Raw genomic sequence first — 25,462 nt, 5'->3', positions numbered from 1 at the left:
TCCAGCAGGATGGAGCGCAGGCAGAGAGGAACTATGCCTCCATCTCCTCTGTTGATACATGGGATCACTCAGAAAATGGCAGCTACGTATTTCATGTCATGTGTTACAGGGCTTTTAACACCACACTAAACACTTATTAAGGACACTTTCGGCCCTTAACAGTACATACAGTACATGTACAGTTATATTACAGTCTTCATCTGTCTGTCCAAATACACACAACACAATATGCAATGTAATATTTTAATGTTGTAAAGCATGTTGCACATTGGATTAACATGTTGACATGACATTTTAAAATGACAAAACATTGTTTTAGTCAGAGCAAAATCGAATTAATTGGAAGTGTATGGAAACGTATTTAGTGTGAAACAATAAAAACTCAGGATTATGTCTACTCTGGGCTAAAGAAAAATAAATATGATTGGTTCATTTTAGAATTTATTTTTGTACAATTTTTTTTTTTCGATTTATAGATAAAATAAAAACAACAACAACAGCTGAAGAGACTTTTTGACTTATCAGCTAATCAATGTATTTAAAAAAAAAAACATTTTAAATAATTATAAAGCTGGTCCCATTTAGACCTTAAACACATTGCTTTTGACAGTTAAAAAAATTAGTAACATAAAAAGACAAAACAACTTTGACATGGTAATGTTATTTTTACCCTAACCACCTTTACAATTTTAATAGTACTACTATAATTGGGACATTCACTACCATTCAAAGCTTGGGATCGGTAAGATTATTAAAAATAAGATTATATAATGTGTAATGTTTGATCAAAAATACAGTAAAAACAGTAATATTGTGAAATAATATTACAATTTTAAATAAAAATAATCCAAAGCTACAGTATGCACTTCTGTGCTCAGCCTATCTCCTAAAGATATAGGAGCGAATGTGACTGCTTTACTGCACTTTCTGTCAGAAAAGGTACTTTCAAAGATTTGTATGTTTGGCATGCCAATAAAAAACCTTAATGGATCGCAGGTTGTCAGCGGTAAGTTGTTACCTGTCTCGAACTACACTGATTCACAAGGCAATCGCAGCTATGTGAGAATTTCTCTCCCAGACACCTTCCAGAAGTGAACAGCCATGTTGATTTCTCCAGCTGGAGATGAAACGGACTGAGTGAACCTGCTAAACTGCGTAGGATTTACTGTAGACACAGTCATGCATCTCTCTGAAAGTACAGGGGCTAAAATGTTTAATATTTTGAAACACTTGGTCATCCTTAATATCCCATGGCAAAAAGAGAGAAAAAAAAAAACAGGAATCTCAGAGAGCAGTCAATCATGGCAAATACATCTATAGAGCTCACTTTACAAGCAGCAGCACATTTGATCAATAATCACTATAGGCTACATTTGCATTAAATAATGCATGCTGAGCCTGAAAAGCTTAATGCTGTATGAACTAGCAGATACATAAATGTTTAAATAAAGAAAGAACGAGAAACTTAAACCCTACTTAATACATGTTCGGTTATACTCGGCGGAGGCGCAACTTTACTGGCGCAACTCTGTTATGAACTGTGAATGCCCAACAGATGTTTGAGATCACTGGTGTCAATAGCTCATTAAAAACTTGGCAGGCCAAATGGATCTATAACTCACCGCATTTAGAAACAGTCCATTTTTGTATTTTTTTAGAGCAATCTTTTTGAAAGGCAAACTGATTCCTCAGAGTATCAGGGCTCATTGACTTTCACAGCGCATACCTGCTATGTCATCCCAGCATGTGTTTATCACGGCACATTATGAATCATAGAAATGGGCCGGGGTGTGTGTGTGTGTGTGTGTGTGTGTAGCAGGCTCATTAAACCTGGACCACTACAAAATACTGCCGGTTACACCGATTCCCCAGACTCGCAAAGGCTAACGCTAGGATGAGAACTCATATTTTACTCTCTCCCTTGCTGAGCCACTTGCTAAAACGGCACATCTCCCAAATGAGATGCGGACCAACGCATGAGTGGCTCGCAGAGGCAAGGAAGGGAATCAGGAGAGCGAGGTACGTACGAGGAGCTGACTAGATGAGTACTTTAATCGGCATGGCATTTCCTGGTATGTCCTGGGACTCCTAAAGGATAACAGTCATTCAGGAATGACACAGAGAGGGAAAAACACACGTGAGTAATAGTGTGATTAGCAATGGGTGCTCAGGGCTGTTGATTTGCCCATCAGCAACCTTCTGTCATCAAGTAGATTTTCGATTGCTGTAGTAAAACTAGCAAGAGCAAGGGAGGGAGCTTTACCCATATATTGCAATGTGTATGATTATTTGGGACTATATAGCAGTTTTAGGCTTTGCCTAAGGCTTTGTCCCATTGGAACGCAAGTATAAACACATACACAACAAATTAAATAATGGTAGTGGTCACTTCAGAATGTGTACCACTAGATCTCTAGGTGGTAAGTGTAGCAAAAAATCCACAAAATAGTTAATAAATAAATGACAGAATGTAAACATTAGCCTAATATTGCCAAATTAAAGTAAATTGTTATTTTGTGAGGGAAAAACTAAACAGAACAAAAAAAAAAAAAAAAAAAAAAAAAATCTACAAAAATAAGGTGATAATATTAAAAGAGATGCTATTCTAAATGCATAAGCAAATAAAATAAAATCAGAAGAAACACTGTTGTGACTACAGTAGGTGCTACAGTAGTTTGATTTTCTGATTTGGTGGTGGTACTATACTTAAAAGTTTAAAAAGCACTGCATTAGAAAATAACCTGTTAGGATCTGCGCGATATTTCCAGAGGTGGAAACCATATGCAGAAGCATTTTAATAAGGACATCATATCAATAAATGGCAGAAGTGGCACATTTGCCTTGCTATAGTGTAAACTCAGTTAGAGTGCATTCCTCCTCTATAGACTGCACATTCCTCCTCTCTGTAGAATCAATGAGCGAGAGAGGTGAGTGAACAGTGTAAAATAACAATAAATACCTGCAAATCTGACACTGACAGAAGCACTGAAGCGATCGACTCCAATGAAAGGCTAATGAAGGGAGGGCTTAGGAGACGGCCCTTGTTAATGACTCTGGCAGACGGGATAAAATGGGTGTGGATGAGAGACTCCTCTGCCTTAGAGCTATGAGACACGAGAGTGCTTAAAAACAGCACCCATCCAATCTGCCAGCTGAACCATGTTATGAGAATTATGAAATGTTTCTCAATAATTACAAAGCAACTCTACAATATGAGAACCTTTACAAAATGCAACAAGTATCTATTTTGCAGAACAGAGAGTATCTAGCATCTGTGTGAATGAATGGATTCATTTCAATTACATCATTGAATTAAATGTTGAATCTATCCAAAATAATGGTATCCACAGTACACACTGTTTTTCTAATTTCACAGTTACTTCATTCACATAAAGTTTAGATAAATTATACATCAACAACTGTCATATAATTCTGTAAGCAAAAATGCAGGATGGTTCAGATATTCTAGTTTTAGTTTAGACACGAAATCCTGCAAGTCATTTGCCATGCATTCTTTCATCTTCAGACATCCAATAAGAAGGTTTTACAGGCAATTCTAATACAGCACATTTGCATGTCTGAATTCACAGATGACTGGATTTTTGAACGGCGGGCTGCCGAGGTCGTGTTTGACAGCATCCGAATTTATCAGGGCAATCTGACTTTTAAATATGTGCGTCACCACTACGGTGAATTGTAAGGGAAACACTGATGGGGCAAATTGAATAAAAGTGAGCAAGCTTTAAGAATGGGGAGAAGTGATTTACGGCTCCATTATTACAGCACAGGGATTGGATTGGACCCACCATGACAGCAGTGTAGATTGTGTTTTGTTCTTTCCCTACATATGTTGAGCTCGCTGGACTGAGACTGGATCTTCTCAAGTTACATGCGCTGCTTGGAAGACTGCTGTTCCTCCAGCTGTTCTTTCTCAGTACTCTTCTTGCGCTACACATGTTGTTGGATATAAGGGACAATTAGGTGCCTCAAACAAGTCTGAGGCTTGTCACAAAATCAGGCTGTTTATCAATCTCCATGGAAAGTGATTTCAGCAAGCTGTGTTGTATCCACATTGGTTCATGTGCGAGGGTTGAGGATTTAGGTTTACACTAAAACAAATATCTGTTTATGCTTGCCATTTACACAAACACATAGGGGATCCCCTCAGAGGAAGAGGAACCGCGGCCCAATGCTTTACTTTGGCTTGTGATCAGATGTAATTTTAGCACAAGTACTCTGTGGCCACAACACATTATTCAGGGGTCCCACCTTCTCTCATTTTTTTATTTGAGAATACTGGATAAGAAAAAAGAAATAATAATCAAATTAAGACAGATTAACAAATGATTTCTTCTGCTGAAAACACAAAAAACAAGATATTTTAAAGAATGTTGATAACCAAACAGTTTTGGTTCCCATTGACTTTTTTTGGACACACATGGGAAACATTATTGTCAACATTTTCTTTTGTGTTCTACAGAAGAGACAAAGTCATACAGGTTTGGGACAACATGACCATTTTTTTAATTTTGTGTGAACTATCCGTTTTAAAATTAGCTTTCAAAAATGTCTAAAAATGAACGGTACAAATCAGATTATAACTCTCATGAAAGTTTTACTCTACAGATGAGCAATATTTAGCCAATTAAATGTTTAAGGTCAGAGTAAAATTAGAAAAAATTAAAGTACTTTCCCAGGCCTGGAAATCACAATTATGCAATGGGAACGCTAATTCTTGACCCACCAAGTGAACAAAATCATGTTTGTGTTGTGTTCAGTATGGCACTCTGAGCACAGTTAAAGAAGTGTATTGCCATGATCGATTTCTTGCGGGCGGCTCTGAGTTACCAAAGGAAAGCCCTCTAAACATAGAGGAATTGTTACGGAGAGGAAACGTGAGCGAGGGTGACAGGCAGAGGAGGAGTGCGCAATATTAAAGGCCAGGGCTGTGAAGGCAAAGGTAGTCTTTATTAGGTTAGAGGCGCTCTGTAAACTTGTTACAGGCCGGTGTGTTAGATCTCATTCCCCCACAGGGGCATGCTGGGATGGGGGCCCTGGAAAATGTCTCAGGGAATGTATTTTTTCCCCATAACTAGTTTAGTGCCAGCCACCCTCCAAGTGTTCTCCATCACTTAGCTTCACAACAGTCTGGGAACAAACGCATTAGAGAAAAATTGCCTCTGCAGTACATCTGTTCTGGCTGTCTATCGAGGGCTCAGGAAGATCTGCTACCACAAACAGAGAATCTGTTATTAACTCTAATGTGTTGAATGCTTTGTTTTTACCCCATTCCTAAGCAACCACTGATAGAAATAATGCTACAATTTAAATTCAAAATGTTAAAGTGGCATTGTTTTGATAAATGGTTGAATAAATAAATAAATTGTACTTTACAAAGTCTTAAAAAACGATTAAAGTTTATTTTGATAAATAAAAAAACTGATTAAAAATGAATAAATATGCATTATTTCAATGAAATAAATAAATAAATACATACATACATTGGATCTAATTTAATGTTCAAAATCTTTTGAATTTTCTAGGTAATAAAGAGGCTTATCTAAACCTTTGCAGCATTAATCATGCATACAAGTCTCAATTTGATCGGTCCATCTGATTCTCTTTGCTTTAATCATATGCTTTAAACTCTATATTTACCCACCCTCGTGATCTTTTCCTATGAAAGCTGCTCTTGAAACAACTAAATGCATGGTGATCGCTGGCGGTCAAATTTAAACTGCAATTTCACAATTGAAAAGAAAAGTATAACCCTATATTCTATATCTGGAGTTCAGTTCTTACACTTACTGTATATAGCACACTTAACTGTTATTGTTCCCCTGTCATCTGGGCACTAAGTAAGCCAGGACCACCAGTGGTGCCCCATCAGATATTTCCATGAGCCAGCTGAATGGTTGGGATGATGTTGACATGTGATGGAACGCTGCTACTTGACAGGTTGCATCTAAATCTGCAGATTTATTATTATAGAGGAGTACTTAAAGTGATAACAACCCTTATAGTGGTTACATAAGGCCATGCATGAATAGCTTCACAATTACCCTTCCAATATGCCATGCATTGCATATGCCGGGTGTATGAAAACGTGTTCTTACTGAGACAGCTTGCTAAACGCTCATTTTGCCTTCCCTTTAACATCTCTGTAAAGTAGAGCATTTAATTGAACAGTGCCTCGACAGAATGCCGTAATATGCAAAGTATGTGAGCAGCGCTGTGGGTCTTGCTGAATGTGTCAGGGCCACTGTGTTTGTAATTCGCAGATGTCATCCTATTAATCTGAGGGAGAATAATTATAAGACTATAGAGCACCCAGATGTCTCCAACGCCTGTCTTTATGAGCGCACATTTATGTGTGTGTTGAATACATTTGAGTGCCACTATGTTAACACAACAAAGATGCATGCTGCTAGATTAAATGGTGACAGCCCTGTCCAGCAGACCCGTTTATGCATTAGCAATTCTAATGTCAGATATGAGATTGAATTGTGTAGATATTAAAAGCAGCATCATATGCAAAAATCATAAAACGTCCTGATAGATTGTGTTATATTGAATGCAGTTTTTTTTATAGAGGAGGGATTTGAGCTCTCGAAGCACCATACGTGCCTGTGTCACTCTCTCTTCTATTCTGTTGGTTCAACTGTCATGAATTTCTCATGGAAGGACTGCCAAGCTGCTCATGGGAGAAACGTGTGAAAAGCCTGTCGCAATTATTGGCGCATTTGCACTTCGTGCTGGGGCAAGTTTTTGGAACATGCACAACCTGGGCGAAGCCAAGTTTTTGTGGCGACCCACCAATAACATACAATGTTCCCACACACGCACACATAAACAAAAAATAGTTTGCCGCCTTATACACAGTATCGTTAAAATGAAACTGAATCTGAATCAGCTGGGGTTTGCCTCCCTCGCTACTGACAAACTGTATATCCGTTCGCTAAAATATTTCACCACAGGCTTAGTGCAGCAAAAGATATCAGAAGTAAATTCCAAGAGGTAAATGGTCAGATTAGAATGTCTCCTGAAGGAAAGGAAATGTCTTTGAGATCAACGTAATTGACCCATGACTCAGATGGAGTGGTGGTGTGGGTGAAAGAGGGAAAGGTTGGAGTGACATAACTACTCGGTCACTTTGAACTTACCGCGTACATAAAGGATGTAGTCAGCGTACGTTTCGCCCACAGAATTGGATGCCACACACCGGTAAGTGCCGTTGTAAGACTTGTTGAGGTTTCCGATGTAGAGATCTGAGCCTGTGATAACCGCGTGAGATGGCACGTCATCATCCACCTTCACCCAATTCACCTGATGAGGCCTGGATGGAGACACAGAGCAGAATTGCCTTTGCTTTAGAGTTGTATAGCAAGACCGTACAGACTTTTCTGGCCAAGGGACCTCTTACTTGGACAAAGAAGTTGTCTGAGTAATATTTCAAGTTTTATAGGACATTACATGGCAGGAACATTGTAAGTTGCATAGAAACTTGCATATAAAAAATACTAATTTAATCTTTCTACAATTCTACTACAAATTTTTTATGAAATCTACTAGCGATTTTAGTAAAAATTGTTTCTAAGTGAATCATACACTAAATATATTTCAGTATATACACTGATATATATATATATATAAACACTTTAGCATGAACAACTGGAAAAAGCAAGGCAACTTTTTTATTTTTATTTTTTTTACAAATTGTAGTGAACAGCATTCACACAATGGGATGTGATCAGGTTTTTGTGGACAGCGAAGGATGACTTTTGCTTAAGACAACACAAATTAGTGTGTGTGTGTGTGTGGGGGGGGGGGTGTTAATATTTACATACATTAAACCCCTTCAGGAACTGCTTTGTTCACACTTACTCTTATTAATGTATGAATGATCGTAAATTCGAGAAACAAGCTTTGCCATGTGGAAAGTTTTGACATGCATTCACACTTAATTGACACAAAATGGATAAAAACCTTCGTCAAATCTATTTACAGAACTGTATATACTTGATGAGTGCTGTTTGTGATACAAAAATGTATGCAACCTTACCTATTAAGGTATGAATGCATGGATCAATGTTCAGCATTAACCATTGATGTTTGGTCTTCATATTTTCAGCACAATGTGTAGGTTAAACAGGAAATGTGGATTTTAAGCTAAGTAAATAAACCTCAAGCCAGCATCGGCCACTTGTTCTGGTATTCAAAGGAGAAACAAAGTTCTGAAAGAAGTGAATTTGGGAAGTTTGGAAACCGCAACAGCAACAACTACCACAAGATTAGTGCCCCCATCTTCTGTAACAGCTTCAAAATCTTCTTTTCAACCTTCACCTCCAAGGCTCCTCCGTCCTCCGGACCTTTTTGGTGCTCCGGAGTTTATTGTTCACCAGTGCTTCATGTACAAGATGTCGCTGCTCGGACTCAGCATATGACCAGACGGAACATAAATATCACTCTGTCCAAACCTCTTTTCAGAGATCATTGGCATTAGTGTGTAACATCAGTATATGATCATCTAATCTGAAATAGATTTTATATAACTGATGTCAGTTTATTACAAATAATCTCTCGATTTATTTGTTGAATCTAGAATAAGGTTTACCTTATTACTTCAAGGAAATTTCAGTTTATCTTTTCATAAGATAACGTGTCCATAGTAACACCAAACTCAAATCACTTGCATTTATCAATCTTTTGCACTTTATCCATTCATTTAGTAGCTGTTAGTAGCTCTTATCTCTCCCTTTGTTAATAAAACCCATTTGATGACACTTGTGTTTTCCTTGTTCTGATAATTCAGTAAGAGGCTCTATAAGTTAACAATTCTCTTAAACCCTTCAGATGAATTTATGTCATTCTTATTTATTCAACAAACTTCAATGATTGTTCTTTATTGTCAAGGCGAAATTCCTTGGCTGGTGCCCTGTAAAATAGTGTTACCAAAACTAAATATTTTTCAGCCCAAAGCCATTGCACTGGAGGTGCTACTTAGAACTAAATTCACTGCATTTAGTGGTGCCCCGTGTGAAGCTATCCAAAATTGATATCACTACAAAATTAAAAAATCCCAAGTATTTATTGATCAAAGGTGTGGGAAGTTCCTTGGAGAACAACAAATTGTGCAGCAGTAGTTTTTTTTTTTTTTTTTTGAAGTTTAAATTGCTGCGCATCGTGACTTTCATATGTGCTGAGTCCAGTAAATTAGACTTCTGGTTTTTGTGTGCAATATGTTAACCTGTAAAAATTTGCAATTTTCATTATCTGAGACTAAAAACAGCCATGGACATAACCTCAGAAAAAAACTAATTAGTTGCGGTCAGTTACACAGATTGTGGGATTCGACCAATGTCGCAGCCTATGGCATTGGCAAATGAACTACATTTTGGCAAAGTAACAAAAAAGCGAAAGGCTGTGATTTTCTCTTGTCTGCCTCAATTAACTGCCAACGCGAGCTATCTCCTTTTGTTCTCTAAACACCTGAGCTGGGCACACAACAGCCTATTCTACTTTCACAGTGATGAGCAGAATGAGCTAAACCCACTGTGGAAAAATAAAAGAGCCTCTAAACTCTGCTAGGTTCTCACAAGTTTCAATGGAACTGCTGCAGTGTAGTTATTTCCCAAGAGCATCTGAGGAGGCTTTTTCCCTTGTTGTTCTGGTTTTTGTGTCAGTGTTTAAACTTGTTACCATCCTGTTTAAAGAGGGGAGAGTGAAAAAAAAAAAAAAACCTTCACAGCTTCGAAACAAAGGACTGGTTCGCATTCAATAGCAGTTGATCCTCAGCCTCTGAGGACAGAAAAACAACATTTGATGGCGAGCAGCGAGTGTGGAATCTCAAAGAGTCTCAATCTGAGGTTAAATATACATGCGTAGCATAAAGATGCAGACGTTCCTGATATGGAAAGGGAGAAATGACCTAGAAAAAGTGCCTTACTGAGAGGAAGGCATGGGGAAAAACACACAGTGGAGGGGCTGCAGAGAACCTGGCATGAGGCGGAGAATACAAATGGGATGGCAAGCCAAGCCCTGCACTGTCTGACAGTAATGACTGCAACCCCTCTCTAAGCTTTAATGAAAATGACTTCCAATTTTCTGCTCACTGTATTGATTGTTTTTTCGTCTTTATTAAATTCATTTGGGTGGCGCCTCGTCTTCTTGCTGCACTTCAGTTTGGGATGTTATGGGGCTTGTTGAATGTAAAAACACTGGTATGGCTTGTATTCCAACTCACTTTAGGCTCATGTGCAATGACCACAGAAAATATTTGGACACTTTTGTAAATGTAAAAATTTATTAATTTCACTGCATTAGACATCAAACCAACCAATTTGTAAAAATATATAAAGAAAGAAAATTATATTTTGGGGCAAAATAATAATGATAATAATTAAAATATATATATATATATAAATATATATATATATATATATATATATATATATATATATATATATATATATATATATATATATATACGCACACACACACATTTATATATATATATATATATATATATATATATATATATATATATATATATATATATATATATATATATATATATATATTTGAGCCACTGTATATTTTTCAACTTTTTTGTGGCAAATTTTAAATACTGTCACACATTCAATTGCTTTGAATTTTTTTCTCATGGCCTAAATCTAATTCTGAAAATGTTAATTTTATTTAATTAAGTACTCTACTAAATTTAAATACAATTTTGCCCAGCATCCTTATAATTTTCATTGCATAGGCAAACTAAATTAAAGCTCATATATCAAGATTAAATAAATATATATATTTTTTTATGAAATGGCTAGAATCCAATTAAGCAGTATCACAAAAAAACCTTGGAATGCAGCTTGTCCAATTAGATCAGGGCCAGAAATGTTGTATAATTAATTCCACTAAATGCTTTGTGCTGGCACTCACAAGTTTGCCTATGGGTTTTGGTAGAGGACTGTTCTTATTGTGGATGAATGCCCATGACCCAGACTTATCCATATCACAACAAGCCATACAATTTGAAAAGTTGCCAATATTGTCAGAAATGGAACACACAGGAGAGAGAGGCGTCTTACTGTGGTTTGCCTTTAGCCTGACACGTCAGTTCCAGACTCTCGCCCTCTCTAATCAGGCCCTGCGGAAGCTCCACCTTGATCGTCACCTCAGGTTTATCTGTGGAGGAGAAAAGCAAAGCACATCAGCGTCTCGTGCCCCTGGGCTGCATGAAACTTTAAACAGCCTTGGCTTTGTTCAACACTTATTGGATTGTTCTCAGTCATTTGATTTGTCTCTTCAGCATTACCATTGTTTGATACAAAATGTGTGCATGAAAATGTTTTTTCCATTTCATTTACATTTAGAGTCATTTAAACATAATCGATACACCCTGATGTTTGCCGAAGTCATGACATCACCAATGTCCATATTCAGGCAGTTTCAGCATTGACCTTTCTGCTCCGTAAGTACTGCCCTTTCTCGTATCTATTCAAACGACTGGCCGCTCAATGGTTCTATTCTCCAGTGACTGGCAGTAGGTTGCCCACTGGCTTTTTGCACCTTGCGTCAGCCTTGCCTCTCAGCCGTAGCTGCTACATTCAGCATGAAATGTGCTCTTCTCCTTGGCAAGTCTCAGTTCTTTTCCAGTTCAGCTGGGATTAGACTTCCTGCTGTGTTTCTACAGTGCAGCAGAAGGGGTGACATTCAGCACTGACGTCGGACACAAAACTAACGCTCTCTCACGTCAAAGTATCCAGCACTGTGTGTCCCGACACCATCGGAGGAGGGTAGGATCTGACTTACAGATTCACACGGGCCAGTCACTTGCTCCACATTTGTGTAAACTCCTTGCATAACCGTTTTACACCTGTGTGTCCATTTCTGTTGTCTAATAGGATTTTTCGGTCTGTCTGGCGGTCTAATGACATGATGAAACTTAGAAAACAAGTCTGTTGCCCTGCTGCTTTTGTAGAATGTTTCTAATATTAGGTAAATAATAAATAGGTTCCTGTTTTCAAGGTAGTCTTTCTACATATAGGCACATGACAGGCAAAAACAAGAAACTACTACCTTTTTGTTGCACTGATTGCAAATGAGTGCAGCAAGAAAATAAATCATAAAAGACTGAGCATGAAAAACACTGAAAGGCAAAAAATTGTTACAGGCCTTTCATTAGGCATAATGGATATAAGGAACACCAGTTAGGTGTGCCAAATAAAAAAAAAAAGGGGGGGGGGGGGGGGGGTAAATAAATAAAGGAAAAAAATAATCAGTCTGTGCAGCCGTTGCCAAAAGTAATTCTATTCTATTCTATAAGACATATAGGACAATCAGTGACCATACCAGCACCATTAACCCCTCTTGTAGTGAACTCAGAACTGACACTATTAACTTTCTTGGTCTCATTGTGAATTATTCAACGCTATCAGTTCATTTTCTTCCTCTGCAACTCTTTCTGTTCTGTTGACATCATTTACTCTCCTTCATGTCATTCCAACACTGTATGACTTTCTTTATTCTGTGGAACACAAAAGAAGTTCTTTAGATACTTAAAACTCTTTTTGTCCATACAACAAAGTCAGTGGGGTCCGAACAACAGTCAGTTTGACCCCTTGATTTACACTGTATGGACAAAAACAGTTTTTTTGTTTTTTTGTTTTCTAAAAAAAGGTAATTCAAACAGGTTTGAAATGCAAATGACAACAGATTTTTCATTTTTTAATGGACTATCCCTTTAAAGTTCCCAAGATTCATATGAGGCCATGGTGTGCTTGCCAAACCCACCACGGTTATGTAAGTGGGCTCCACATGAGATGCGTGCTCTGTGGTTCCTGCTGTTTCCTTGGAGGTATTCATCCTCTCAAACTGTCAGGTTGTAATGGCTGAGCTATGCCTTTCCAGTCCTACACTCCATTCCAGTGCTGGCTGGCATCCAGCCCTCTAGTTTCTCAAAGGAACTCAAATCTAATATTCTCCCAGTAATAGAGCTTGAAGTGGCGTTGCACAGATGCTTATGCGACAGCGCTATGTGTACGTTCCACGGACATGGGGGAGATATTAGAGCTGCTCCCATATGCAACTTTAATAACATCATTCACTCACTTTGACAAACAATGTGGGTTAAACAGTAGACATGCAATGATTGATGAAAGAGTGGGTTTGTAATGTAAATAGTCCAGAGTGATTAGTATGCATGAATCAGGATAAGCAGTAGAACTTGCGTCGGAGGCAGGTCATGAATAAAGGTCAAGGAATTTACAAAAAATCCACACACAGAGATTTCCCTGAGTGTCCCGGTGGATTCAAAGGGTGAAAGATTTGTTCGCTGAAATCATGTCAAAGCCGCCCACAGTAACCCCCAGATTCCACTCTTTCAATTTCACCGGCTCTTACAGCACTTTGAATAGACTGAATGCTGAACGGTGACTTCACTTTGACCCACAGAATTTCAAACTTGGATGTGCAAGAGTTTAAAGTGCAAGAGTGAAAGAAAAAACAAGATTGACAAGATTTATCACATTATTTCAGAGCTGACGTTTCAACTGGCTTTTGGGTAATCGGTAAATTTGTTGAGTGCTGTGTCCACTTAAAGCTTTCCTGTTTGACCCTCTTCTATCAACAAAACGTGATCTGCTGGCCTTCCATCTGTCCAAATTACACCTTGTCAGAACTAACATTGCTGTGTCCATGATGGACAGCCTGGTCTAAAGCGAGAAAGAGAGAGAGAGCGGCCCGCTCAGAAGTTCTGTAAGAGGAATATCCACCTGTTTGTCTCTGCTCTATGGAGACTCCTTCCATTTCTCCCCTTGTCATCTTCAAACTCTTCGCATGAAAGGCTCTGGGTGAAAGTTTCTTGCTTTGAAGCTTCCCCTGCATTAGTTCCTTTCCAAAGCACGCTCTCTCTTTCTCTCTCTCTCTTCTGGGCACACAAACACTAAATCCACGGAAAACACCGGCCTCCAGTTTCTGTCTAGCTGCTGTGCCGGACAGAAAAGGTCACTCTAATTCTAATAACACAATTATTGACACGAGATATTGTAGTGATTTCATACCACTGCCAGCATGGAGCGTTTCATTTCCCTCAAGCTGCAGAACTGCAATATCAATATTTCTGGCTTATTTAATATCCACAGCGATGGTTTTCTATTTTCTATTGTAAAAATGAACTCCATTAAGGCTGCTTCACTCAATGATTTTTAACACTGATTGTTTTCCCAGTTTCAGCAGCACATTTTGAAAGAAGTGTGAGTCAGACAATGACTCGTGCAGCAGCTCTCCCCAGAGCATGACAAAGGCTGGCCGTGAGCACGAAATCCAGACAAAATGGTTTTACAACACTCTACATTGCGAGTAAATCTTCACTCTGGGTGACTAAATGATGTCTAATACTAGCCAATGGCTAATAAATTCTCTGATTTAACTCACCAGTGGGTGAATGGAAGGCTAAGTTAAGCACAGATATATTTTCACTCGCCGAACACTCTGTGACTGAGTGCTTGAGAGTTTCACTCCCTGTCAAGCGATCTGTGCTATTTTTCAGTTCAACTCAATGGATGCGCAGCATACCTGTGTTTAACGTACCATAAACTCTAATGTGACGGCACAAGACTCGCTGTCGCTTTGTTTCACACACGCAGAGAGAATTGACGCACTACATGTAAACGATATTCTTTGCTGTATTTCCCTGTCAAAATAACCGCGTTCCTTCGGAATTCTTCAACTTTTAAGAATGCTGAATTTTGTGGCCGGAACTAATGTGCACACACGAAAATCTCATTGGCTGGCGCTCATCTATTATCCTCCCTGTTTTGATTTCAGCAAATTATTTTGAGTGAACACACACACAACCTGATTAATATTCATGAATTCAGTAGCTCATTAATTATTAGTGCATTTTATATTGTTCTTATTTGTAGAATTCTTTAAATTATCTTATCAGTATTTGGTTTGTTTAGCCAATTTTTTTTTTTTTAAAACACCACCAGCCAGAAGTTCAGTTAAAATGACTAATTTGCATTCATACATGGTTATTAAGTTTCAATTGTAATTACTAAACTTCTATCATTAAATAAAATTGTTTATAATATTATAATGCTAATGTTAACAGTGTACTTTAAGATATGTAAAAAAACTGCCATTTAACAAACATTATACACACACACACACACACACACACACACACACACTAAACTAAATATTTTACTAGCCAATAGCGATTCAATTGCTAAGATGTACATAGAGGGTTGTTATACATTGTTTCTGCTCAAAGTTGGGCACAAGGGCCCAAATATCCTGCAGTTTTTGGAGAAGTGTTGCCTTTGGTACATAAAGCCCTTTCTGGTGATCTTCTAAGCCCTGTGACAGGCAAGATTAACCTCAAGTAGAATATGCTTAAGGATCAGAGTAAATCATAGTTAAAAATCATATCTGAATCTGTATCACAGAAGACAGTGCCCAAGGCTCTCCTCCAATCAGAGGCACAATCTCTGTGTCATGACTGAATTACCCAAGCGCAAAAACATGCTTAATCTTTCTTCAAAAGCCAGTTGACATGGCGGGGCTAATATCTGCTCTCACAAGGAAAAGGATAGACCTGACTGATTTCTAACACAAGGACAAAGATAACAAGAAAAAGCCTAACTCCATTCAACTCTTAAGAAAAAAAGAGAGGAAATAAACATACCTTTACCTAGTCAAAATATATAATTAATATATTTACATTACTAATCATGTTACGACTAACAATATTAATTTTCTATGTATATATTGAAAAAGCTGTCACACATCCTCTGCTCACTCACATTGTACTTCCACAAAAATAGCATAATAAAGATTGAACTTTAAATATATTTAAATGACTAATATTTACATAATATAATATTAACATTTAACCCAATAATGGGTAATTCTACAACTATATTTAGAATGCTGTATATTTAAAATGCTATCATCCTCTGTTCATTCACATTGTACTTTAAAAAATAAATTAAAACAATATAAAATAATTAGTAATTCCACACCTATATTAAAAATGGAATGTTGTCCTTTACTCACTCACACTATAGTTCAGAAAATAAATAAATACAATAAACAATAAAAACACCTTAATCTTCACAAAAATAGATTAGACATATATTTTAGTTCAAAGATAGTAATTCTATATTTGTATATTAAAATGCTGCCAAGCTGTCCTCAGCCCACTCACAATGTACTTCATCTAAATGTATCCAAACAATACATATCTTAAAATATATTTAAAATACTAATAGTTATTATTCACATAATATAATATTAATATTTAATTTAATAAATGCATTTATGTATATTTATTTATATCTAAATTAAATGTATCATTTTGAACATATTTAAATATCTAAATAAAAATGTATATTAACAAAATATATATATATATATTTTTTTTTATAACAGTAATTCTATATCTCGGCTCACTCACATTGTACTTCCAGGTACTTCTGCGTCTGGAAGTCCTTGACAGCTGGATGGTCAACAATGCACACCACAGGAACTCCATCATCCTCTCTCCTGACAGTAAACCTCAGCCAGCTAGTCACAGTGAACATCCTGTCATATGTGGTCTCCACTTTTGATTTGCCTGTGAGAGACAGAAACCAATCAGAGACATAGAATTGAAAACGAATCACTTTCATTATCATCTCTGTCAAGAAACCACGGGTGGCTAAATGTACTGAAGGCCACAGTATACGTTACATCTTGTGAGCCGAATAACAAAGTAGATCCCCTAACGACTTGCACATATGTGACATATGGAGGCTCACTGTAGCTTATCGATGACATGTGTACAGTAAATGGCCCCCTGCAGCTTCACCTGAAATGTGACCATATGAGAGGGGCCATATGGCTTAAAAACAGCCCCAAATCACTTCCTTTTGAGGCTTGTTATGCAGCTGTCACTCATTGGCAACTGTGTGGGCTGTAATGGTGTTTTTGTGCTTTATGAAGTGAGATATAATGGCTGTAGTGGATGCCTCTGACCCGCAGCCCTCCTCAGCAGCATCAAGTGGGCATAAAGAACACAAAAGACTCAAAATCATTGTGTGGCTCTAGACAATAGTCTCGCAGCACCGCATAGACCTCCATTACTCAATTACTGCTCTGGCCTTGTGGAGAGAAACAGGCATAGGTGGAAAGAGAGAAAGGAGGAGACAAAGGGTGAGCGAGAACGTAACAGAGAGAGGACCTATTGTCCTGTTTGTGTTTTTGTAAAATAAAAATAACCCACTTGAAAATTCAAAAATTAATTAGATGTTGAAGCGACAGGCTTAAAGAAAAGAAACAGAAAAATGTGAGTTTAATGGAGGGTACCACCAATGTCAATTTATTACAGGCGTATATAGTCAAAAAAGTTGCCTTCATATTATTCTCATATTTATTCCTGTGGAACATAATAGAACATATTTTTGTACATTCAAAACAGTTTTGGACCCCATTCAATTTCATCACATGGATAAAACCAGTTCTTTGTTCTTTAAAAAGCTTTTGCTTAAAGGGATAGTTCACCAAAAATGGTTAATTCTGTCATCATTTACTCACCCTCCTGTCATTCCAAACCTGTATGAGTTGCTTTCTTATGTTCAACATAAATTAAGATTGAAGATTGCTCGTAATCAAACAGTTCCCATTGACTTCCATAGAAGGAAAATAAATACTGTGGAAGTCAATGGGAACCACCAACTGTTTGATTTCCAGAAAAATTTTCATTTTTGGTTGAACTATGCCTTTAAGACGGTTTGGAACAACATGATAGCAGATGGTGAACTGCTGTCTGAAAATCTCAATTTCTCATGGAAAAATTGACTCTGGACGTCTCTTTTTTTTCTTTTTTCTGACATTTCGTTGTCTTGAACATTCATTCGTTCTACATTCCGCATTATCATCAGTGAATGGATATTCAGACAATCATATCTCAGAAAAATGAAGACACAGAGCTCATTGAGAGCCCAGAAGCACGTCTATATTCTCCCTCACAATGGCACAGTCACTGCTGATAAAGAGATAATCACAGGTCAATCACTGTCATTCAGACATTTCTTCATTTCAATAACATCTCCCTTTTTGATATGCAAAGGAGCACTGATTAGTCCCGATCTGCAGCGATACAGTGGGCTGAATATCAAAAAAGATCCTGTCCCTATTGAATTCACGGTTTCTTCACATTTTTCCCTCTCTATAATTCACCCTCCTTCTATATTTTCCCTATTATCCAACACCTTCCAATGGAAAGACACTCCCTGAAAGAGGGCAGTCTGGAGATCTGGGGCCAAATGAGTATTTAGCAAACTCCCTTAGAGCCATTAAAAATGCTGAATCGTGCCATTGTGTTTCAGCTAAGCTTAGTGGGCTAATTGAAATGAGATTATATTTTTAAGCAATGACACAATGAGCAGGCCAGACGTCTTCTGACAGGAGGAAATTAACAACTCATTGTTTCCTGACGTTCATTCAGCCAGACTTATGAGACAGGTGTGTGTCAACAATGGAGCAGGATGTAAAACAGAAGTACTAAGCACAGCACAAAACACAGATAAGACTGGGAAGGTTGTGGATGTGTGAGTGTGAGGGGAGGATGAGGTGGAACATGATGGGGGCGGCTGAGTTTACATTCCTGGGCTGTATGGGTGTAACCTTTAAATGATATTTAAAAAAGCTTGATTATCCTAGAGGTAATTAGGCTGAATGATGAGGACATTTAATTAAAAATAAATCCAAAGGCGCTGGGGCCAAAAGCAATTTCCAGCCAGTGAGTGCCGGCGTTGCACCGCCGGTGTCAGGAAAGGGGTCCCTCGAATTCTTCAATCGCTTTCTCTTCCTCCATTCAAACCTTTCCATTATACAAGAACAGAATATTCATGTCCTGCTGTCCATCTCACTGAGGCGAACTCATCCATCTTTTGCGCTACAATTGTCCAACTGTCTAATAATACTGTATATTGATGTTACATAAACACAAAACACCCAGAGATAAATGAACAGAAAAATGCTGTGTATTAGCTGCCGAAACTCCCAGTGGAGAGAAACGGAGACCCCGGACTGAGCTTATCGCTAATTACCAAATGAACACATCCGTCCAGGACTGCAATTTAGCCGTCTCATTTTGGCTAGCTGTTATTAGGACAGCTTATATGCAGTAATTTGTACATATGCAAATTGCCTGTGTCTAAACAGCTGTGGGTTAAAGGTACGGCCTCTCGCTCACCCATACGGACCATGATGGAAAATGGGCTAAGCTTCTGTGAGGAATTTAAATTTAAATTATGCATTTAGCAGACGCTTTACTTACAGTGCATTCAGGCTATCAGTTTTTACCTATCATGTGTTCCCGGGGAATCAAACCCCCAACCTTGCGCTTGATAAGGCAATGCTCTACCAACTGAGCTACAGGAACAATAAGAGGAGTATTCAGGTAAGCAGATGATGAAAAGAAGATGGTGACTCATGAATTTTGTATAAATTTCACAAGACTTCCCAAGGTCAACTTTACACTACAGATTGTAGAGAAGAGGTATATCAAACGATACGCACACACTCTATCAATCAAAAGTTTGGACACACTTGAATGAACTTGTATTTTTATGAATTGATTTATAAATCTAAACACAAATGTATAAATGAGTGAATAAATAAATAAATGGACAGGTTGTCAAGTTTAAAAAGGTAACATAATAATAAGAAAAATAAATTGTATATATATAAATGATTCCACACTTTGTCAATACATCATTTTCATATTACCATTTCATTAATTTTATGGTCTTAATGACCCTTATTAAACTATTAAATGTGGAAAATAGGACAAAAAACAACTTGAAAAAATAATTAATTAATTAAACAACAACTATTTACTAAATATTATAGAAATTACTATTCAAAAGTTTTGGGTTGTTAAGATGATCTTGTGCTTATCAGGGCTGCATTTATTTAATCAAAAATACAAATGGTAATAATGTGAAATGTTATCACATTTTTAAAATGACTGTTTCCTATTTTAATATGTGATGGCAATGCTACTACTACAATCTTCAGTGTTTCATGATCCTTCAGAAATCATTCTAATATGCTGATATTATTATTGTGCTGCTTAATATTTCTGTGAGAACTGTGATGTTTCTTTTCAGGATTCACTGATAATAATTTATGTAAAATAAATTTTGTTTTGTAACATTATAAATGTCTTTAATGTCACTTTTGATTAATTTGATCTGTCTTTGCTGAATACAATCTTTAATAATAATAATAATAATAAAAAACTGTTCCCAAACTTTTGAATGGTAGTCTACATTAATTACCTGCAAATCATTACACTATATCAATGTAACAATGTTTGTTTCTGGTATTAATGCAAGTTGTTATTAAGTGTTTCTCTTTTTAATACATAAAGTCTCCGATGAAAAACACACTCTGTGGGATGCCAGGCAAAGTGAAAATGAACCTGGTAAACACATGGTTTGTTTGTGTGTACTCAATGTGGCTTGACCCACCCAGCAGCTCTTTGTTTCCTTTCATCCATCTGATCTTTGCAGCGGGTTTGCTGCCCATGGAGGTGCAGGTTATCTCTGTCTCGTTGCCCTCTCTGACGATATCCTCCCGGGACTCTATGATTGGGTTTCCTGGTGGGACTGAGAGAGGATAGACAGATTTTACAAGGCGGTCTGTAAATCAAGCACTACTAGAGTCACATTTAGCCCATGGTGCACTGACAGCCAACACAGTCGCTAACACTGAGGAATGGACAAGTCATAGAAGATAAAGAGGTGAGTGTATTCATTCTCTTTTATAAAAAACATAAAGGAGTGTATCCTGACAAAGTGTCTACTCTGATGAGACACGGATAACTTCGCTGTGAATAGTGGTGAAACATCTTGCGTAACCGAATCCAACACATCCAGCAGACTGGAATAAATCTGCTAGAACATTGCACACTGACCTGAATAATTGGGAATGTTCATAGCCATATTGTAACACACATCCCTAAAAGCTTTCCTTTTTATTTTGGTGCACAGTTGGATATGCCGTTATAACAGTGTTTTCGAAAGACATGCTCACTTTCAGTGGTCCTTACTTCCAGGAGGGTCACAACATCTAAAATGCTTACATAAAAAGGTCACCTAAATCCTAGGCTTCTAGCAATCTGGCATAAATGTGTGGCGTCTTTTGGACAGGGTAATTCAGGTTTCTTGTTCCCCCCCGAGTAGCAGGGTTCCATTCAAGCATTCGGCTTCAACTCGGTCGTCTAAAGCTGTGAAGCCAGCCACTCGAATGCATTCGGTGTGCTCTCTACAATCCCACTCCCTCAATACCCATCCCGCACTAAACTCTGCTCTCAAAACGGAATAATCACTTTTAAGTGCGGGGGATTTTTCCATGCAGTTATGTCAAGACGCAGAACGCAGCAAAGCGTTCACATGTACACAAAGACACACACGCACGAACACATAAACAATAATTCCACTGAATGGCTCCACCATGCAGCTGAGTCCTCAAAGGAAGTAGCAGGTGAAGGGTTTGTTGAGTTTTTAGAGGGCTTTCACCAGCCCCTCCAAACAGCAGTGAAAGCGTGTGTGCGCACATGTGGTGTAACGGCTCCGTTCTGAAATATGAATGACTCTGCGCTCAGGATCTGACTTGGCCACGTCTCTGGCCTTCTGTTAGGTGAAGATGAATAGCTATATCTTGATTCTATACTGCTGCAGTATCTCACAAAAGCTGCTCCACTCTGGGGATTGATCATAAAAGGATTTCTCAAGAAACAAAGAAGCTGTATGTGTGTGCGTCTGTGGGTGTTTGTTTATGTACTACAGTACATATGTACTACCATTCAATAAGTTGGGGATCAGTGAGATTTGTAATGTTTTTTAAAGTCTCTTATGCTCATCATGGCTGATTTTCCATCAGCCATTACTCCAGTATAAAGTGTCAAATAAACCTCCAGAAATAATTCTAATATGATGATTTATTATTAGAATGATCAATGTTGGCAACATCCCAAACTTCTGAAAGGAAGAGTTTATAATATATATGTGTGTGTGTGTGCATCAATACGAATTCCATTGCTCTTATTCAAGAACAAACTCCAGTATATTTAGTTTCCAGACACTACTGGAACTTCAAATGGAACTGGGTTCTGTGGTCAGAGGAAAAAACAAACAAACAAACAAACAACCACAACAACAAAAAATGCTTTTTGGCAGCAAACACACAAGATGGGTTTGGTGCACACTAAGATAAAATAGTACCCCATGTCTACGGTTAAATATACTACTGGATCTGTTGTGGGCCTATTTTTCTGCTGGAGATCCTGGACAGCTTGTTCAGATATATGGCATCATGTATTTTGTCAAATACAAACAGACAAACAAAATCAAGCAAGTCCTTAGCAGTTTGGGTTCACAATGGAAGTCTTTTTCTTCAAATCTGACCAATATCTGAGAGCGAACTGTACCCAGACGTCCTCCTAAGATGGTCTTGGCTTGGTACGCTTTGGAGCATTCATATATGGGCCAAAAATTCAGCAAACCACCAAACCAAATTTGGAACCCCCCTTAAAAATAATTAAATAAATAAATGAAGAGTTCAGATGCAAAAGCCTCTAAGTGCCATCTGAAATTTTTAATCTAAAATTAGTTATCTAAAATAACTGAACATAAATATAGGAGCCTGATAAAAATCCTAACTGTAGATGAAAATTTCAGATAGCACTTAGAGGCTTTTGCCTCTGAACTCTTCATATATATATATATATATATATATATATATATATATATATATATATATATATATATATATATATATATATATATATATACTTTAATAGCAATATATTACAGTTGTAAGTTAGACCTATATAATGTTTAGGCAACAACTTGACCTGGACGCAAAGGTGGAACAAAACGCAGGTGTCTTCATATGAGTCATTTTTAAAGTTGAACTACTTTTAACTTAACATGGTGTCTTAGAGTATATTATAATAAAGGCCATTGGAGAATTAAAAGTACTGCAATTTATTTAACGTATATAAAAAACAACAACAACGACATAATTAAGACCTATATATTATATATGCAGCTTCTATCGTGCTTAAAATATAGTATAAGTATCAAGTTAGTATAATGAAGGTGGAGCATAACACAGGTCTCGAGACACGTTTATCAAAGCTGAACTACTTTTAACCTAACATGATGTCTAGCTGAGTACATAAAGTAATAATAAATAAATAAATGAATGAATAAATAAATAAATAAATAAATAAATATATATATATATATATATATATATATATATATATATATATATATATTACACAAAATAAATACAAATATAAATGACTGTGTGTGTATTGTATGTGGTGTGTGCATGCATGAGTGTTCATACTTAGCACAGTGATGTCGGCGTAGGCTTCCTGTGGGGGGTCTGAATAGAGCTGGCACACGTATCTTCCCTCGTCTGAGAGAGACACGTTGGATAACGACACACGCAGCTCGTTGTCTGAGAAATTGACCAGCTGGAATCGAGCATCCTTCAGGGCTGGAGAGTGGATAGAGGAAGAGAGCAGATGATAGAATGAAAAGTCAAATTTTCACACTCTGCTTCTATTGCAAGCAACAAAAGAAACATGTTAGAGATAATTAGCAGTATTTTTCCCCATCTGAAGGCTAGACTGTGTTTCCACCGAAGCAAATAAAGGCAACCACATGCTTCTTTAAGCTATTGCTTATAACTGACACCGGGGGAGTTTAACAAATGTGCAGGCTACAATATATTCTTCAAATCAGTTGAAAGGTGCTCCATGGGAATAACTGAAGTGATTGAGATTGCTTCACACTCAGGTCCACAGGTGCATCTATTTTTGGCATCGTCTGACCTGAGCATTGTATCACTGGGGTTTGAAACAGGAACAGTAGCCATGGGACATGCAATGCTAGACCACTGTGACACCCAAGCACCTTTTCATTAAAAAAAAAGAGAAAAAGTTCTTGACTTCTGTTGAGCATGTACAGTATGTGGGTGTTTCATGGACACTTTTGTCTCTGCAGACTTTTAGCAAATACACACCATTAAAATACACTCAATTTGACTAATTTCAGTTGGATATATATGTGTAATGTGAAACCGGTTTGATTAAATTTGTGCATAGTGGAAATTTCATTTTTGGAATAAAATGACTTCTTTGTCTTGTTATACAGTATATATAAGGGGAGTAACATTAAATTTTTCCTTCCCACACTGTCACGGTACGGACGTCACGGTTTGGGTCATGCAGTCAGATGAAAAATACAGTCAGTCATAGACGATCAGTCCAGAAGAGGGCATGATCTTCAGAAAATCCTCAAGCTCTTGCACATTCTTCGGTTTCCCAGCATCTTCTGCACATTTGATCAATTCCAGCAGTGACTGCCCAGGGTTCCTACCCATTTTCCATTTTTAAATTCCATACTTTTTAAGACCCAAATTTCCAAACATCTCAGTAGATTTTCACACCATATTTAACGTAATTGGTTCATTGAGCATTATTTTTAGCTTTTGATATATAGTACAGTCATATGTAAATATTTGTATTTTCTCAGTTTTTTTTTTTCTTCTATTTTTCCATAAAATAATATTAATAAAAATACAGACTTTTACATGCCCACAATAAACTTTTTTATTGTGTCATGCCCTTGAGAAACTATTCACATGTGGAAGAAAAATTTTGGATGTTTACACATTACAATTTCTAGTTTAAAAAAAAAACGATTTCCTTTGTGCATCACTATGAATGAAGTGAATTGAAATGAACAGAGATCAACTTGCTCAAAATTAGTCTTTTCTTATTGTATTACCTCTGATATCAAGGCATGATGTCCAATTCAACACATCCTTTGTTTTGGCACAGAAACCATGACACAAAATGGGCTGATGGCAAAATTTGCCAAGTTCAAGGGTCTATAAAAAAGACTGGTACAGTAAAAAGTGCTTAAAATTTGGAATACTTTGTGGTGGCCAAGACACCACACTCCGGAATGGGTTGATGGCACAACAGGTAGCCCTCTGTGCATATGCCAAGTTTAATAGTTTCTCATGCACACATAAATGTCTGCATATTTTTTTTATTTTTGCAAAGGTTGTTTTACATAACCTTGAGGTTATGTAAAACAGTGCTAAGAATTGTGAGAAGTTAAATATGTCCTGTTACACATTTGTACTTACACAAACCATTCGGAGGGTTGTTACATGTGTGTAGTTACAGGAATATTACAGCTCTATATATTATGTACCAATGTGTACTTACACTGTGCTTACATACTACGTACACATGTAGTTACTTTGTAAGTACACAGGTATTAGAGACAATATAAAGTGGGACCTAATTTTCTATTTAGTTAATTTTCATTCAATTGAGGGACAATTGAGGGTCTCGTACATTAACTATTAC

At 37.3% G+C, this 25,462-nt stretch overlaps 1 protein-coding gene across 4 annotated transcripts in view; it reads right to left on the bottom strand.

Annotated features, from left to right (window-relative positions):
* Window positions 1-25,462, bottom strand: part of LOC127941763 (cell adhesion molecule 1-like) — a 270,814-nt gene that overhangs the window by 32,537 nt on the left and 212,815 nt on the right. For all 4 annotated transcript variants that reach the window (XM_052537145.1, XM_052537147.1, XM_052537148.1 and 1 more), the window contains 5 exons: window positions 23,422-23,574; window positions 20,532-20,669; window positions 16,469-16,627; window positions 11,094-11,190; window positions 7,164-7,336 (listed from right to left, as the gene is read on the bottom strand). In XM_052537145.1, the coding sequence (XP_052393105.1) occupies window positions 7,164-7,336; window positions 11,094-11,190; window positions 16,469-16,627; window positions 20,532-20,669; window positions 23,422-23,574 (720 nt within the window). The remainder of the gene's footprint in view (window positions 1-7,163; window positions 7,337-11,093; window positions 11,191-16,468; window positions 16,628-20,531; window positions 20,670-23,421; window positions 23,575-25,462) is intronic.

Source organism: Carassius gibelio, chromosome A21 (genome assembly GCF_023724105.1).
Source record: "Carassius gibelio isolate Cgi1373 ecotype wild population from Czech Republic chromosome A21, carGib1.2-hapl.c, whole genome shotgun sequence".
NCBI lineage: Eukaryota > Metazoa > Chordata > Actinopteri > Cypriniformes > Cyprinidae > Carassius > Carassius gibelio.
Note: the sequence above shows the minus strand (reverse complement) of the source record. Positions and strands in the feature narration are given on the sequence as shown.